Source organism: Chinchilla lanigera, unplaced genomic scaffold, assembly GCF_000276665.1.
Source record: "Chinchilla lanigera isolate Chin_1 unplaced genomic scaffold, ChiLan1.0 scaffold00048, whole genome shotgun sequence".
Lineage (NCBI taxonomy): Eukaryota > Metazoa > Chordata > Mammalia > Rodentia > Chinchillidae > Chinchilla > Chinchilla lanigera.
In genome coordinates, this window is record NW_004955449.1 from 889,189 (window position 1) to 908,240 (window position 19,052).

General features: G+C 37.6%; 1 protein-coding gene across 4 annotated transcripts in view; it reads left to right on the forward strand.

Moving 5' to 3' along the window:
• Window positions 1-468: 468 nt before the first annotated feature.
• The window catches only part of Gpr155 (G protein-coupled receptor 155), a 40,490-nt gene continuing 21,906 nt past the window's right edge, over window positions 469-19,052 (forward strand). The window contains exons 1-6 of one of the 4 annotated variants that reach the window (XM_005393185.2): window positions 469-646; window positions 1,063-1,268; window positions 4,589-5,083; window positions 13,349-13,748; window positions 16,055-16,220; window positions 17,083-17,238. In XM_005393185.2, the coding sequence (XP_005393242.1) occupies window positions 4,618-5,083; window positions 13,349-13,748; window positions 16,055-16,220; window positions 17,083-17,238 (1,188 nt within the window). In that variant the 5' untranslated portion in view covers window positions 469-646; window positions 1,063-1,268; window positions 4,589-4,617. Of the gene's footprint in view, window positions 647-1,062; window positions 1,269-2,595; window positions 2,639-4,588; window positions 5,084-13,348; window positions 13,749-16,054; window positions 16,221-17,082; window positions 17,239-19,052 lie in introns of those variants that run through there. The other 3 variants (XM_005393184.2, XM_005393186.2, XM_005393188.2) reach the window with 3 other exon arrangements.

Below are 19,052 nucleotides of genomic sequence, written 5' to 3' on the forward strand. Positions count from 1 at the left end.
TAGCCAAGAGCGGAATTGGCGGATGACACGAAGCCGAGACTGGTCAGAACGAAGAGCCAGCAGTGTGCCTTAAGGAAAGGAGAGGAAGGCCAGCCAGCCCGCGAACCCCTGCGGCGGCCGCCATCTTGCGGGAGGAGGGGGCCGGAAATCCCGCAGCTGGAGGCTCGCGGCGGGGCAGCTGGGGGCGGGCCCTGGAGGCGGGGTAGGGCAAGGAGTGGCATCGAGGCTCCCAGCTGGGGGCGGGGCCACGGGGCGGGGCGCGGGCTGTGTCGCGCAGGGCTGGGGAACGGGACCTGGGTGCGGTCTCGAGGCTAGGGGCGGGGCCCACGAGGGGAGGGGGCTGAGGGGGTTGAGGTTAGGGGCGGAACGTGGAGGCGGCGCAGAGCCCTTGACGGAAAACTCTAGGCCGGGGGCGGGGCCGGGGGCGGGGCCTGAGGGCGGGGCGGGGAGGAGCTGCCGGGGCCGCCGCGGATTTACCCCCCCTCGCTTTCTCGGAACGTGACTGAGCTGCCGCAGCCGGCGCCCGGCTGTGTTCTGCTGAGGGGGCTGGGGGCGGGAAATGACGGTGATTTCCTCGCTGCTCAGCTCCCGGCGAGCACCGACTCCCTTCTTTCTCCTCGCGGCCCCGGGGCTGCAGACGAGGCAGGTGAGCTAGGCCCCCGGGGGCGGACCTGCCCGTCCCGTCTCGGCCCGACGGGCACCGGTGCCCCTGCCCTCGGGTCCGGCAGGTGGGCAGCGCCCGCGCCCCGAGCCCCGCACCGCAGCCGTCCCTGCCCGCAGCGCCCGCCTTCGGGACGCGGGGACCACCTGGGAGGCTCGGCCCGCCGGGCCCGGGCTGTCACTCCAGGGCAGCGCCTGGCTGCACGTGCGTCCACCCTGTCATCGCCCAGCTCTTCGCTTCACCCCAAGGCGGCCTCTGTATCTGCCCCTCCCGAGGGCTTCTGCTCTGGTACCTGGAGCCTTGCGCCCAGTCTGCCCGGGCCCCTTTTTGGAGCCTGAGTTACCGTGACCCTGTGTCTCCCGTGCCCGAGAAGCTGAGCGGACCCCTTTCCCTTACCCCAGGCTGCCTTTCCCACTGACTGGGCTGCCTTCCCAGGCGTCAGGTGGCAGCCGCGCTCCCGCGATCCATTTCTTTAGGGGCGCTCGGAGGATCAGTCTGCGCCTGCTGTGGACAAGGGAAGAAGGCAGTGCTCAGCGCTCCCCCTACGAGTCCCTGGGGGACGCAGGGTCCCCTGCACATAGCCGGGAGTGGATGTTGACCTAGAAGGGTGAGTGCTTTCACAGTGCCACGCTGTATTAGGCTTTTCCCACGGGAGAAAAAAGACGATGCTTTGACAAATGGACAGTCGTAAGAGTTTCACACTTTTCTCTTGAAAGTTTAACATCCACCCGTTTTCACTTAGTAACAGCAGTTGTTGACGCTTTCAGTTGTTTGTTGATATGATCTAAGTCCAATGTGAAGTGGCCAGATGTGGTTTGTATAGTATCGTTTCTCCAGTCTGCACCGGAGAACGGTTATTTACTGTGATGGGTCGACTTGTTTGTTCTGTAAGATGCCTTGTTTTTAAAGATGAAATGATTAGATGTAAGTTTTTTAAACTTCCCTGCTGTGGTTCCCGTTCATTTTAAAATATGCTTTAGGAAGCATATTTGTGTTTAAAATAGACTAGGATGAGATAAAAGTTGTAAGTTTTGTTTTGATGACTTTGACGTTCCTTCACTTAGCAGATGTTTCTTTTATAATACTGAAAAACACTAACAGATACTTATAATTTGCAATTAATTGAATGTTAAACCTGGGCATTACTACAGCTATTTGATTATCACCTGGAGAAAAGAGCTCTCCCTTCCCTGTTAAGTATTTTAGGGCCAACTAAGTTAAGATCAACTTCTGTTTTGTTATAAAACGGACATTGAAAACTTTGTAGTACATCTTGTCCATTTAAGTGGGAAGACAATGGATTTTATTTACTCCGGTACCATTCTTACCATTATTAGAACTACAACTTCTAATAGCAATTGCTATTTCTTGAAGGCATATTTGTGATATGCTACGCATGTCTTATCCACACAGTCTCGCTGTAAGGAAGTTTTTGTTGTTTTGTCTGTTTGTTTTGCAGTATTGGGTGGTTGAACCCCCGGATTTTTGTTTTGTTTTGGTTTTTTGAGACAGGGTCTCACTATAAAGTACAGGCTGGCCTTAAATTCAGTGTGTAGCCCAGGCTGGCCTTGAACTCATGGTGATCCTCCTGCCTGACTTCTGGGGCATGCACTACCACGCCACCTTCCCCTGCTCTTTTGTTTTGTTTTATTTTTTTTGAGATAGGAACTTACTAAGTCTCTAAATTGCCCCTGGTTAGTGTAAGGAGATTTCTATTCTAATTTTATGGCTGAGGAAAAAGGACAATAAACTAACCCAAGGAGTTGATAAGCATTAAGACCTAGAGTCTGTTATTCTCTTCACTGATTTATTGCTAATTTAATTAAAACTGTTGGTTAAAAGACATCAGAAGGCTAGACTAGTTTATCACCCTTTTTTTTTTTTTTTCTTTTTGGAGACAGAATCTCACTATACAGTCCAGGCTGGCCTCAAACTCACAGTGATCCTGCCTCAGCCTCCCTCGTGCAGGGATTACAGGTGCGTTCCACTATGCCCAGCTTACACCTACTTCTTTACCACTGCCTTTCCAAGGCCACATTTCTTAAGGGCTCCAAATGTTTAACACCTTTGTTTAATCACTTAACGGCTCCTTCAAGTATAGGTATTAGTACCAACCAATAGCTTTCCCAGGATATAATTTGATGCTTATTTGGTAAGCTTCAGGTATGTGAGTATTGTAGGTTTTGTTTACAGTAATCACTGCAATCCAATTCTGGTAGAAAAATACTTGTCCTACTCCAGATTACTTGTAAGATTTTTAAGTGGTTTGGTTTATACCAGGGTAGCATAGTGAAGACTCTTACATGCCTCCCTGTACCAGTCAGTGATCTGTAGCCAGCCACTGGATGTAGGTGTTTTGCGAACTTAATGTGATATGGGTGTTTTGAGAATTTAACCAGGGCATTATAGATTTCAGGAAGTATAATCTTTTTTACTTTCTACTTTCTATAAAACCACATAGATGGTAAACTGAGAATAATCACTAAGAAACTGGCAATTGTTGTATATGAATTTTAAGTTACTAATAAAAGTTGATTACTTTCAGAGTTGCTCAAACCTCATATTCATTGTGTGTCTTGCAATGAGAAGGGAATCTGATAATTTTTGTCATCATTAACATACAGAATTTGTTCCTTGGTTTAGCTTTTTCTGAACATCAGAACATTTTACAACATATTTTGTGTTCTTTAACAATCAGTGAACATCTTTAGAACATTTTAGGACACATTTTGTGCTCTTCAGCCTGTTGCTATAACGAAAAATTTAGAATATCATTCAGGGACAAAAACTGGTCCGTGAACTAGAAAATGCCTAAAAGGAAACATTCATCCATGAAAGGATAGGGGTTTATTTGTAAGTTATTACTTAAGTGATTCATTTAATTTTTTTCAGTGCCTCTCTGTGCTAAATATTACGCTAGATGTTAGGGACACAACAGTAAGCATAAACATACATAACGGATGCTTCTGTGACATTTAAAGTCTAATGATGGAGACAGATGTAAATCAAATGGTCACTGTAATGCACAGTATAATTACAAGTTGAGAAATAGTGGCCATTTTGGTTCTGTTTGAGCCTGACAAAGGGATTTGAGAAGCCTTACCTGATAAAATGACTGAACTACGTGGTTAAAAGGATGAGTAGTTATTAATTGTGTAGAGTGGCAGATGGGTGGGTAAGAACATTTTAGAGTGAGCTGCATGTGTAAAGTCCCTGTGGGTATCAGGCCACTGTGTGTGCTGATCTGAAAGCAACTAATGCCATTGTGCTCTCTTTCTCAAACTACTAAAAGTTGTATTTAGCTTTGGTTAAGTGATCACTGTGTGCTGATGTAATTCCAAGGCCTTTACTTGAATAACCTCAAGTTTCTATGAGATAAGTACCGTTATTGCCATTTCATAGATGACACAAGGCATAGAAAAGTTAGTTGTATCAAATTTGGTAAGTGATACTCTGCTATATTTTTCTTTATACTCAAGTATGATCAAAGGCTGGAAGGGATCCCCTGTTTCCAAAGTGACTCTGATGTATTCTGATGACATCTTTCCAGAGAATCTAGATGCAGTAGGCATTCAGCAGAGACTTTGTGGGCCCCATGCTCTTATCCACTACACAGAGCATAATTGTGGATCACTGGAGAGAACCACAGGGCATCACTGTGGCCATAATATTTCTGGATCTTCTTTTACCCACATCTTATACTGAATGTAGAATAGCAATGCAAATATTTTGAGCTGGCCTACCTTTGAGAGTAAAGAGATTATTGTTAGCAAGCCCCCTACTATTTTTTTTCCATTATTTTTTTCCCCTGGTGGTAGCTGAAGAAAGTATCTTTATTTAGCCATTTAATAAGTAAATTAGTCTAGGTTTGCAGTGTTTCAACTAGAACTCTTCTTACTGTCACACTGACTCTTCTTTTCTTTGCAGAGATCCAGTTGGAGTTGAAAAGGGAGGAAATGGATTCTTTTTCCAACTCACCTGCAGAGAATTCAGCCAATACATTCAATATGTCTGAGACTTTGTCCACAACAGTAACACATGGATTTAATTCCACTAAAGACTCACCTTCAATGTCAATAACAAGGCTTTTTCCAGCCTTATTAGAATGCTTTGGCATAGTTCTTTGTGGCTACGTAGCAGGAAGGGCCAATGTCATAACATCGACACAGGCCAAAGGACTGGGAAATTTTGTCTCCAGATTTGCACTTCCAGCTCTGTTATTCAAAAACATGGTGGTACTTAATTTCTCCAATGTGGACTGGGCTTTCCTATACAGCATCTTAATTGGCAAAGCTTCTGTATTTTGCATTGTCTGTGTACTAACCTTATTGGTCGCCAGTCCTGATAGTCGATTTAGCAAAGCTGGACTGTTCCCTATTTTTGCTACTCAAAGTAATGACTTTGCATTGGGATACCCTATAGGTAAGTTATTTTTTATTGTTCGGTATTTTAAAAATTGAAACGTTTTAAGAGGTAACAAATACATGCTTTTATTTAAGCATTTCTTAGTGGCAGATTATTATTCTTGTAAAAACCTTTCATCTTTGTTTTTCTTAAATATATCTTCAACTTAAGAGTTTAGTGATCCTTCAAACATCTATCAAGTGGTTATAGCCTAGTTACCTTTGTGAATTATTTTATTTGCAAAGAGTATTTTATTTCTTCTCAATCACATATGAAAGAAATTTAATTTTCAGAAGGGATCAGATTTTTATTTAAATTATGTAAAAAGGTACAAACTATGTATATATAAAAATAATCATTAGTAAATGTTAGCAGTGAGACTTTATGAGTGATTTTTGTCTCCTTTATTTTCCTTACTATCTAGAATATGTATTTTTTACATTAAAAATTGTTTCTGAGCTGGTTATTCAAACTTTTAATGTATTTTGAACTCAAATTCTTAAAAACAAAAATGGTAAGGGCATTTTACCTTTCCAGCTCTGTAAGCAGCCTAATTTTGTTTATGCTTGCACATGTTTTCCTCATAAAACAGTAAACATACAAACTTAGCATGCTGGGATATCTTGAAACTTATTTTTCCCATCATTTTTACTGAGAAAATGTACACTAGTAACTTTTTAAAAATCATTTTAAAATTAAAGTTATGTACATTTTGATCGTGTATCAATGTGGCGAGCTGACTATTATGGGTTTATTTATTCATTCACTCATTCGTTCGCTCTTAGGGAATTATTACATGCAAGTGAATGTAGCAGCTGCTGGGAATATATCCATGAATGAAGTTCTTGATTATACTAAATTAACACTTTAATGGGAAAGAAGTAATAATATTAAAATCATACCAGCTGCTAGCAAGAACCATGCAAACAAATATTGTAGAGGAGCAGGAATGAGGAAATGTTATTTGAGGTAGGGTGGTCAGTTCAGACTTCTCTGATTGTATGTCTTCTGAGCAGAGGCTAGAATGTTAAAGTGTATGATTGAAATCTATCATTAACTTTCAAGTTTCTTTTCCAGTAGTTTTAACCTGTCCTCCCACTCCCAACTTATTTCACCATTGACATCAAAAAGTTTCTAGTGAAGTATACTTTTCACCTTTTTCCACCTTTAACTTTCCTCTGTCTTGCTTACCAGAATAGAAAAATACCAAAGAAATCAAATAACTATTAATAAAGCAAAAAGCTTAAAGAGAGACAAAAACTAAGCTCTTAGGTAACTGAAGTATAAATAATAAGAAATTAAGTGTTCTTTAAGGTTGCTTAATTTTAAAATTAAATAAAGATGCTTGCAAGTGAAAGAGAAAGGATTTAATGTATTTGTCCATTTCCTCAGGAAAATTAATAATGTGTGATCAATGTATTTGTGACATAAGGACTATAGGAGTGAGTTAGAACCATAATGTTAAATATTGCTATCTCATCAGACACGAGCTAGAAGTATATAGTTTCATGCTATCATTCATTAGTAAGTGTGTATGCTAAATAGAACTAACATTTGTAACTTTATAGCTTACAGAGTACTTTCTTATACTTATTTAAATAGGGCAGGATCATTATTCTCGGGCTGGGGATATAACTCGGCAGCACAAGCGCCTGCCTGGCAAGCGTGAGGTTGTAACTTCGATTCCCTGTACCAAAAAAAAAAAAAACCAAGGATCATTATTCTCATTTTCCAATAGCAGACAGGCTTGCAAAGATTCTTTTATCCCAGGTCACACAGGTAACAGGTGACTGAGATGGAAATCTAGATTTTCCAGTTCTAAATCCTAAGTATTCTTATGCCACACAATTATATAACGTGGCAAATTAATCTTAGGAGATCAACCAGTCCTTATAATAGTTTCACACAGAATCAAAATTTTTGTCCTTATAGTATTCTAAAAATATTCCATAAAATAAGCAATAGTAGAGAGCAAAACCCTATTAGATGAGTTAATTTTCATAGTAAGGTAGAGTTTCCAAATAAAAAATACAATCAGCCATTTTCATCACCACTTTCCTTATGTCCCACAGAAAGTCAGTGAATCTGGTAATAATCATGTTCCTAACAGTATGCTAGCTCAAATATCCCTGGTGAGTATGTTTACCAATTTTGAGTCATAATTTTTTTGTCTTTATTCACAGATAATAACTCTTATAACATTAGGTTACAAACTTCAACTTCACTAAGAATCAGTAATATAGACAGCTTTCTCATATGCCTGCAGATTGAAAGGTATGGCACAGAACTGTATGGCTGTGTGGCTGCTCCCTGGTGAGGTTATTTATTGTTGCAGTCTGTGCCCATCTGCCTTCTGGCCTTGTGCAGAGTGAACAGAAAGAGTGTCTCCCAAGAGAACCCTTTTCTGTTTGTTTTGCAGCCCTTTCCAGAAATTCCCATTCTCTTGCTCACAGAGGAGCTTCGTTGTGGGTTATAAGAAGTATTCTTGTTAAGATAGGATTTGTTTTACATCTTTCAATTTACAAGTGACTCAGGAAATGCTGGCAAGAAGGTAGATATTTTAATAAAGAAAGGGACAGTCATGTTTCTTCTGTATACTGTGGCAATTATGATCTATAAAATTACATTAAAGTGATTTATCTTTACTCAAGCAACAGAACGGTGCACTATTACAGATTTAAAAAAAAGATTACTATTTTTAAGAACACTTCTTTTCAAAGGTACTTTAAAAATCCAAGTGCAAGAAGAAACCAAGAATTACCTAGCTGGAATGTTGATTTCAGCAAATCAGAATGGTTCCCTGCCTCTGTCATTAAAAGATACTAATAGGGCATAGTTAGTCCTATAATTTATTCTTCAAACAATGCTGATAGCATAAGTACCCTGACTAATCATAATTATGCTCTAGTGCTTGAGCTGTAAACAGAAAGGAAATGAAGCATTTAACTATATGCCATTAAATAATAGAATCATCTTATCGGGGTCTTTGTGTTATTTGCTAAAGATTGAAACCCTGCAGGAATCAAAATAGGAGCCACAGTAGGTGGCTAATTTTATCTCTTAGTTCTTCAGAGCTATATAACTCCTCATAATGGGATTCCCCCTCCCTCCAAGAGCCTTATTTATAAGCATTAATTAATTAGAACTTAATAGTTGGTATAATGACTATAAATCTAATTTTAGTTACTGTAGGTCACTGTATTCATATGTATTTTCCTTTTAGAGTTGAAAAGAAATCTTTCGATTTATAATAAAAGAAAAGCACTGCCAATTTATAGATAAAGATGTAATGTTAAGTAATTATGCAAATGAATGGCAGAAAGAGACTAAAATTCCCATGTTGAGCCCTATTCTAGTAATTTACAAGTATTTATTTAATCACAATTATTAGCTCTCCCACTAGAGTATACTTCCTTTGCTTTATGTATTTGTTCCACTAAGTTAAAAGACCCCAGTTCTAATCTGCTTTATAAATATTCAGACTGTGCAAAAAGTTTAAAAAGACAATTTTCACTGGGCATGGTGGCACACGCCTGTAATCCTAGCACTCAGAAGGCCGAGACAGGAGGATCATTGCGAGTTCAAGACCAGTCTGGACTACAAAGTGAGCGCAAGGCCAGCCTGAACTGCAGAGCGAGACCCTGTCTCAAAAAGACAAAGAAAAACCCAAAAAACAAAAAACAAAAAGATACAATTTTCGGTTAGGAGGCATAAGTTCAAAAGATCTATTCTATGACATGGTGACTACAGTTAACAATGTATTTTTTTTTTTTTTTTGAGACAGAGTCACTATATCTATTGTATTCTTGAAAATTGCTAAGATTAGATTATAGGTATTCTCATCACAAAAAAATAAGTGAGGAAATACGTATGTTGATTAGCATAATTTGGGCATTCTATACTGTGTAGATATTTCAAAACAGCATGTACATGATAAATATATATGATTTTGTCAATTAAATATAAATTAATTATAAAAGCAAAGGAGTTTAAATGGATCTTGAAAATTCATTGATAATTAGATATCAATTTCTGTGTGTTACAAAATATAGTTTTACTACATCTGAAACCTTTGGTATTCACTACGTGTTAGTTAATTCCGTTTAGCAAGTATTTCAGATTCACTCAGCACTGTGCCTGGGACTGGTCATAAAATGATGCCTTCAGGGAACTTAGGGTTTGTCGAGGGGGCACTGATTTGGAACAAAGTACCCTGGCAATTCATAGAAATACTACGAGAGCTTGGCCTTAAACAGCAGGCAAGATTCAGGTAAGAAAGCAAAGATTTCAAGAGGTTAGAAGGTAATGGTGCGATCAGAGCTACTAATTATGAACATGGTGTTTGGTGTAACTATGATACTAAGCTGGCTGATGGAACCTTTGCATCATGGAAAAGTGAGAGATGGTTTGGATAAACAAGAGACCAGTTCTTGAGACCAGACTGTATATGCCAATGAAAAGATTTTGTAGCTACCCCTATGGGTGGTGAGAACTGAGAGAAAAGGGTAACATTTCATTTTTTTTATTTTTGGTACTTACTGTTATGATTTGCCAGCAGTGAACAAAGTGGAAGGAGGAAATAGTTGAGAAACCTCAAAAAAAAAATGCTAGTAAATATAGTAATCTAATTTTGAGACTTTTAACTAGTAGAAATCAAGAGGAAAGAATTCAAAAGATCCTGCAAAAGAAGAAAGTAGGTAGAGCCGTTCATTCCCTTTATCTGCTGGAAGTATGTTCCAAGGCCTCTAATAGAACCCTAAAGCCACTGCTAGTAATGGACCCTGTATATGCTGTTTTATCTTTACATACTGAAGATAAAGTTTAGTTCATAAATTAGGCACAGTGAGATATTAACAACAATAGCATAAAGTAGAACAACTGTACTATAGTAAAAGTTATGGACATGTTTTTCCTTTTCTTTCAAAATATCATTTTACTATATTCTCCCTTGTGACGGCCTTTGGGTAACTGACCCTGCAGAAAACTAAAACACAGGATAAGGGTTCATACTGTATTTGATGACTTGCCAGCTGTAGGTAATAAAAGCAGGAGCTCAAATTTGCATTAAGCTCTTAATTTAATTTTAATTTTTATCTATCTGTCCTCGGTCTATCTGTGTATTATCTATCTACTTATCTATTTTATAGTACTAGAAATTGAACCCAGAGGCTCTACCACAGAGCTGCATCCTCAGCCTTTTTTTTTCTTTTGAGATACAGTCTTGCTAAATTGCCTAGGCAGGACTCAAATTTGCAATCCTCCTGCCTCAGCCTCCCTCAGTGCTGGGATTATAGGCATGTGCCGCCATGCCAAGCCCTTAAGCTCTTAAAACAATCAGAACTCATTATGTTGTGATTACTAATGTGCTAGGAAAGTAAATTTCCAGAAAAGGAAATTAAAAGATGAGGCTTTGGGTAGATTATGGAAGTATAGCTGTAAATTGTCGAAGGAAACATCTTTGCATTGTATTGTGACTGCTAAATCAGATCTCTTAATACTCTTATACTAAGATTGAAAACTCAAGACATTTCCAAAATGTTCTTGTTCTACTCTATTTAAAAATTGAGTGCTGGTCAGGTATGGGCACCTTTCTCTTCAAAATGGATTATCTAATAAAAAGTGTAGCTTTATAGGAATAGATATCAAAAGTGCTTTGTTTCACTTAGAATGTGAAACCTTATGAAACATGAAAGAAAACCATGAAGAACTGTAAAGCTAGGCTATCTAATTTAGAAATCAGTGAAAGGAATTTATGAAATTTTATGTAATGAAGTGTTTTAACCTCTCATTTGGAGATATTACAGACCTCTGTATATGCTTGGTTGGAAAAAAAAAGGAATTAAATCTTTAAGTGGGTTTTAACTGAGATCAAGGTGAAATTCTAAAGGTTATGTAATCCACTTACATAACTTTAACTAACAGTCATTGTGCACAACATTAGCTGAACTTAACGTATCCTGAGTAGGTAAACAAATATATTTTCCTGTGTCACTCTATCTTAATGTAAATTGAGAAACTTAATCTTTACATTTTTTCACAAGATTGCATCTCTCCTTGTGATTGTAGCTGTTCACTTTTTATCTTTCCAGTTCAACTTCAAATAAAGTGCTTTAGATTGGATAATATGGGAACTCATTGCCCAAAATGTGCTCAGAAACGGAGTTGTTTAATCCCCATCTCTAGGTTACCCTGATCAAACACAGACCAGGCCACCAACCCTTACCTCCTCCAGGTAACTGCTAGAAGTCTGATCCAACCCACTTACCTTCTTCCTAGGAAACATCTTATGCAGTGATTCAATTCTAGAGTCATCAAGTATATTCAAACACAAAAAAAAACTCTTTTAAGTCACCCACAAACAATAGCACATATACTTGGTATTAGACCATTTCTGATATACTTAACACAGCCTGCTTTTTTTCTTGAGCATTTCTTCTGTCAACATATGAAATAATTAGTTTGTACATATTTTGTTTTGAGACAGGGTCTCACTGTGTCATTCAGGGTGACCTTGAACTCACTATGTAGCCTAGCCTGGCCTCAATGCGATTCTCCTGCCTCCGCCTCTCGAGTGCTAGGATAAGTTTGCACCACCACGTCTGGCTTAGTTTGTACTTGGGAACTTGGTATATGAGAAAGAAAATGAGGCTTCTGTTTTCCTAAGAAAGTGTATTTGGTTTTTGTTGGTTTTCTTTTTTTTCTTTTTTATTTTATTGGTACATTTTAGGTATACATAATGATAACATTCATCATAGGGAGTTTGTACCAGTACCATGATATATCTTGCTATTTCTTTTTTCCGCCATCCCCCTTCCCTCCCTTCAACCCCTCTTCCTTTCTTTATTTATAAAAGCTTTATTTCCTCTTTTCCTTCTACTCATTTTTTCTTGTCTAAGAAGTTGTACTTGAATTTGCATTAGTTAAATATACATTTATGAGATTCCACTCTATTCCCCTCCCAAGCATTTTCTAGATCCCAACTTTCTATGCCTGTTTCTTTAGCACCTTTCCTAGTCTTCCCTGAAGATATCCACTTCTCACCATCCCTGTCAAATGGAAGTTACGCATGTTCCCATATCCTAGATACTACAGGAGCGGAAGTAGGTGGGGCTGCAATTCTTGTCCTCATAGCTACTGCTAGGCCATTACTCTCCGCTCTGGTTTGAACAACTATTTTGAAAGTCGTGCTGTCTGATGAGTCTGCTGCTCCTCACTGCTGTCACCTAGACATTTCCCCTTTCACTGAAGACTTTAATGTCAGCTCTCTTGTCATATTTCTTTCCAGTTTTGCCATTCTCTCATTTGATTTTAGCACCCTTGGGAACTACCCGTCAAAGTCTCTGCCCTCTTGGTTCCTTGGCCTCCTCATTTCCCATGACGTCTTTATTTCCTTTCAGCCATGACTCCTATGGGTACATCCTAGATCTAATCATCTGTGAGATATTAAATTCAGCAGTTCACTATCTGACTTACTCCAGACTCCAACTGCACTTCATTCTGGGATTTCACAGGGACCTCCAGTCTCTGACCGTCTTACTTCCTGTCATCGCCCTGCTTCGCATCTTTCCTGTACAGTGTGGGCTGTGTCACTCCAGCGCTCATTCTTAGTTCCTTCTTTCTCCTCTCTCCTCAGTCCCCTGGCATCTGACTCCTGCCTTACCACTCCCCTGAGGCTGCCTCTCTGTGGGTACAAACGTCTATCTTGCTGCTATTACTACTTAAAAATCTAGGTCATGAGCAGATTTGTTTTTAACTTTGAATTGTTCCTTTTAAAAACTTTACAATTCTGTCCTTTTTTAGAGATGACTCTTAGCCCTTAGGCAGTAAAAATTATTTAGGTTATACTACAAGTAATTTTAAAGTTAATTATTGTTTTATAAAGTAGATACTTTGTATAGTAAATTCTTCTTCCTTGGCGTAGTGGCACATGCCTGTAATCCTAGCACTCAGGAGGCTGAGGCAGGAGGATTGTTTTGAGTTTGAGACCAGTCTGGGCTGCAAAGTGAGCTTAAGGCCAGCCTGAACTGCATAGCAAGACCCTGTCTCAAAAAGACAAAAAAAAAAAAAGAGAGGAACTGGCACTAAAAAATGATCTTTTAAAAAAATTATTCTTCCTTTCCAGCTTCATCACTAAAATTTACTGTTCCAAAACTAGGCTGATACATTTATTTGGTACTCTTTAGATTAATTTGGAGTGTGTTTTAATTAAGCATTGAAAAATGTTCCGTACATATTTTATATTTGTATGGTAATTATTTTAAAATCAATATTCTTGTTTTACAGTTGAAGCTTTATATCAAACTACATACCCAGAATATCTTCAGTACATATATTTGGTGGCACCAATATCTCTTATGATGTTAAACCCTATAGGGTTTATCTTCTGTGAAATCCAGAAGTGGAAAGACACCCAAAATGCTTCGCAAAACAAAATAAAAATTGTGGGACTTGGATTTCTGCGTGTGTTACAGAACCCAATAGTATTTATGGTCTTCATTGGTATTGCCTTTAATTTTATCCTTGATAAAAAGGTGCCTGTATATATGGAAAATTTTCTCGATGGACTTGGAAATTCTTTTTCTGGATCCGCCCTGTTTTATCTTGGCCTTACAATGGTAGGAAAAATAAAGAGACTGAAGAAGTCAGCGTTTGTTGTACTGATTCTTCTCATCACAGCTAAACTGTAAGTTTTGATTATTTAGCACAAGAATTGTAGTTTGTAAAACCCTTGTTTACCCAACTCAGGGGTGTGTGCAACTCTTTTCTTTCTTTGAATATTAGTCCTTTCTTATAGGTTAGTTATGATTTATAGGAACATGAGATGTTGGTGTTTATAGAAAATCATTTCTTTATCCCATGTAAGTAATTTTGTTTTATCATCAGAGGATAAAGGCCATCAGTTCTCCTTCACTTTTTTTTCCTTTTTTTACCCAGTTTTTATACAGAGTTTATTATCTTTCTAATGTCCTATTTAGATCACATTTTAAAGGAATTTTGAAGTATATTTAAGTCCATAAGACCCTAAAGTAAAAAAAAACCTTAGTCATATGAGAAGAATACTGTTTATACTATTTTATTTTTTAAAATAAAAGCAAATGATTTATTTGAAGGTGGGAAAAAGGAGAGAGAGAGACACTCTGGAGGGTAAGGAGTATTTGAAAGAGAAATACTTGAGAAAAATACTTTTTGTATAAACTATCTTTTTCATGGGTTTGGGGAAAATATTTTACAGCTTTGACTTTGGTTGAACTTCCCAAATACAGGTAAGTCAATATGAACATTATTAGACATCTGATCCTAACATCTCCACAAGTTCTTTTTAGCTCCTTAGTGAATAGTTCTGCAGCTTACTTGGCTCCTTAGCCCTGAGGATTTACTTCCTAGTGCAGGTGACATAATTTTACTGTGGTATTAATCCGTAGTACTTGAGGGATACTTCCCTATGGAATTCATCACTTGTATAGGAAAATTCATGGTACCTTATGCATTATGATATCTATTTGTATTTCCAAAATAAATAAAACTATGAGTTCTGAAAATTATTTGTGATGCTGTTCTGCTCCTCAGAAACAAAGTATTAATTGCTATTGCCTAGGTAATACAGTTCTAACAATAATGGTATTATCAACTTCGACTTGCAAACACAATTAGTTGTTCAAAATTTTTTGAGTCTTTATTGCTTATTAGATACTTAGTTTTGGCTTTGGTTTTTGAGTTTTTGATTTTGTTTTTGATTTTTGAGACAAAGTCCCACTATATAGTCCAGGCTAGCCTCAAACACACAGTGATCCTCCTGCTTCAGCCTCCCTACTGCTGGGATTACAGGCGTGAGCCACCATGCCCAGCTATCTGGATATTTTAAAGATGGGCTGCATTAGCTTAGCTCCTGATGTCATACTTTTTCTATGGAATTCTGAGTAATTTGTCTAATAAATGGCTCTTAACCAGATCTTCACTAACTCTCTGTTCCACCTTTGTTGTTCCAGTTCCCTTTGCTAAACCTTTTTTTTTTTTTTAACAAAGATAATCAATTATAAGACCTGTTTTTTCTACTGGTTTTCACAATTTTATTGAGCCATATTGTTATTAACTGAACCATTGTTATTAACTGAATCAAAGTAAAAATTATAAGATGTTCAACAGTTTTCTTTAAAAAGTTCTTACATTGTCAAATTTTTTCTTTTAACGTTTCAGTGAACCAATAGAGGAAGCAAGAAAGCAGCTGTGATTACAACTTACACCCTTTTTCTTTTTATAGCTGTACTGGGCCATTGCACTGAGCTACTTTCCCAACCCTGCTTTTTCATTTTGAGACAGGGTCTCTCAGAGTCACAAATTTGCCCATGTGGGCTTGAACTTGAAATCCTCCTGTTTCAGTCTCCTAGAGCGCTGGAAATGTAGGCACGAACCACCATGCCTGGCTCAGCTTTTTGCAAGAAAAATAGTTTGTGGAACAACAACAACAACAAAACTACTTTCCCCCACATGATCCCTGATGTTTCATATATTTCCAGAATATTGTTATACTTGAAAGGCCCCCATGCTAAATTCTTGGTTGTTTCTAAAAAATTGTTCACAACGCCTATGAGTGCATACAGCTTCTGGGCAAATGAAAAAATAACAATGCTGAGTTCACTAGAGCAATGTACTGTTTAGGGACAAGCAATTTTTTTCATGTTTATTGTAATATGTTATATAATAATACAGAAAAAAGGGATTTTACCATTATAATACTGAAGTATAGTATTTATGCTTTTATATAGATTATATTTTTATTAATTTTACAAAATATTTGGCTTCAATGCATATATTTTGATCCTGTTCATCCCATTAATCTTCCTTATACCCCCTTTCCCTCCCCCTTGTTCCCTTCCTGTCTAATAATAGTCTTTCTTCTTTCGTTTCATCTTTTTAAATTCCACATATTAATGGAGAACATGACAGGCATGTTTTGATATCAAGTAAATTATGCATTTCTTCTTCCTTCAGCCTGGTGCTGCCGCTTCTGTGCAGAGAAATGGTGGAACTCTTGGACAAGGGTGACAGTGTAGTGAACCATACAAGTTTATCAAACTATGCATTTTTATATGGCGTCTTTCCTGTAGCACCAGGCGTGGCTATCTTTGCAACACAGTTCAACATGGAAGTAGAGATTGTACGTATACACTGCTTCTAAGTTTGACTGTTTCGGTGGTTAATAGGAAAATGAAAATTTTAAACACAGAAAGCAACATTCTTTCTATGAAAATCTGATACGCTAAGCAACCTTGCTGTTGTAAATAAGATATTATGTAACATTATATAACAATAGTTATTTAATCTGGGATCTTTATTCTTCCATGCTGCATTAGTTTTTTTAAAGTTTTAAGTATTTTGTTTTTGCAACTGTATTTAGGCTTAGAAATTATTTACAGAAGTGTAACTTTTCAAATTTTGAGGGAAAAAAACTTTCATTAATAATTCAACCACCAAATGTAAAATACTATATAATCAATAGCAGGAAATAGCAAAAATCAATTATCACCAAACCATTAACAGTGTCTAAGTGTATTGTTCAAACTATCTGTATCATTGAAAATTTGTAAATATAGTATGAAGGAATTAGATTATTTAATGAAGATCAGTTCCATTATTTAATCTTTAAAATATTTGATCATTTTTCTTTTTGTTTTTGTCCCTAAATTTTATGAAACAGTATGGAAGGAAACTGTTTAGAAGTTTAATTAGGTCAGCCAAAAGCACTTTCTAGAACCTAGAACATAATCAGTGATTGAATTTTTAATATTTGTTATATGTAAATATTGATTGAGCATAGATTAGAAAAGGAGAAGGGCAACTTACTGTGGTTTCTTTTAAGGATTCTCAGAGGAGTAAAGTATTAAACTATATGCTGGATTCTATTTTGTTTTTACTGACTCATTTTTATTTTCGAATGTCTTAATGTGTTGTGGGTATTTAATGTTTAAGGTAATTGTTGAAGTGAAATTGTGACTTCTCAACTGGACTTCTCTTTGCAGATAACTTCAGGGATGGTAATAAGCACATTTGTGTCTGCTCCAATCATGTATGTTTCTGCGTGGTTACTGACCTTTCCCAGTATGGACCCTAAGCCATTGGCATATGCCATCCAGAATGTTAGTTTTGATATAAGTATTATAAGCCTGGTCTCCTTGGTAAGTATGTTTCAGTGTTGAATAGAAACTACAGAATGAGTTTGAGAATAGCTTGGTAATAGTAAAGAATTAAAAAATCTAGTTTCTTATGAAAAAAGGCTGCCTGTGAAATATAATATCAACATTCTGATGGACTGAGTTTTGTCTCTCCAGTTGGGGAGTTCAAGTTGTAAAATAGAAAGGCATGAGTGAGATTTTGTCAGAACAGAATTTGACCCCTGGCCCTTTCACATATTAGTTGTGTGTCTGTGGAGTTTACTTCTCTAAACTTCAATTCTCTCAGTTATAAAATAAAGAGAAAAATTTCACCTATTCCAATACAATTATTTTAAGGATTAAATGTGATAATAAATGTGAAAAGCATCTTGTGAATGATAAGTCACTATACAAATACTAGCTGTTGTAGAATCTTAGGTTCAGAAGAGATCTTTGGAATCAAGTTCCACCCCCATTTAATGTTAGTGAAACTTTAGGCTCCTTCTCAAGTTGGATCTATCTGGCTCAGTGTAAATAATTAAGCATTTGACAACTCGCATATTTGATAGATTAAGTTGCCTATTAAATTCAAGTATTTCCCATCTTAAAAACACTATTAAAGGAAAAGGGATGGGGAATTGCAAATAACTGCATTGCAGCAAATAAATGTATAATTCATGTAAATTTTAAGAAATCCCACATCTGCCACATATTTTAATCAGATTTTACTGGTACATTTTTTATATATATCACATTCATTATAGAGAATTTGTATCTGCCCATGTTATAACTTGTTTCGTTTTCTCCCCATTCCACTACCTACCTTTATCCCCTCCCCCCTCCCAATTTACAAAAGCTTTGTTTCCATTTTTTCCTTCTTTTCTCTTTTTTTTTACTTTTCCCTTCTTTCTTTTCCCCCTCCCCATTTGAACATTTTTCTTCCCATTTCACAATGCCTATTATACATTTTGGTCCTTATTTACACTCCAGTTTCTCACACCAGAGAAACAATGCAGTGTTTACACATGTGTGTCCAACTTAGAGGAATGCCATATGTTCTTAAAATCTATACTCACTGATAAGGAGGAGTTAGGGGAAAGAATATGACTTTTATGGCAATAAGGGATTTTGTAGTTACTTTTCTCATTGCTGAGATAAAATACCAAACACCTAAAGTTAAAGGGAGGAAGGTTTATTTAGCTCACAGTTTGTAGGGGTTTCAGTCCATAATGAGCTGGCTCTAAGGCAGGGTGATGGCAGACGCATCGCAGAGGAAGAACAGTTCATTGTGGGCAGAAAGTAGCAAAGCAACAAGAGACCTTTAACAGCATCTTTCTGCCCCTTTTATTTTATCCAGGCTACTTAGGATAGGAAGCACTCACACCCTCAATCCTAGTGCCCTTGAGCCTAGCATGCACCATGAATCAGTTCTAGTATCACACACTCTAAATCCTGCCACCTCTGTAAAAGCCCCACCTATGACCACATGAGGCTTTGAGTGAACATCTAAACATAGCCTATAGCAGGGAAGAAAGAAGAAAATCAGCTGGGTACTATGTAGGTAAACTAGAAACCCAGTCCTGGGGATGGGGATGTTGCTCAGTGGTACAGCATGTGCTTAGCATGCATGAGGCACTGGATTCAGTCCCCACCACTGAAGAAAAAAGAATCAAAAAGAATGAGGAATGCAAAAAGATTAACCTTAAAGTGGGTGATATGAATGTTAGAGTATAGGACAATCTCAAATTTAGATACCTCGTGAGCTAGTAGCATGAAAAATCAAAAGGTAGAAATTTAGAATAGTATATTGTAACTACATCTACTTAAAACTCCTTTCC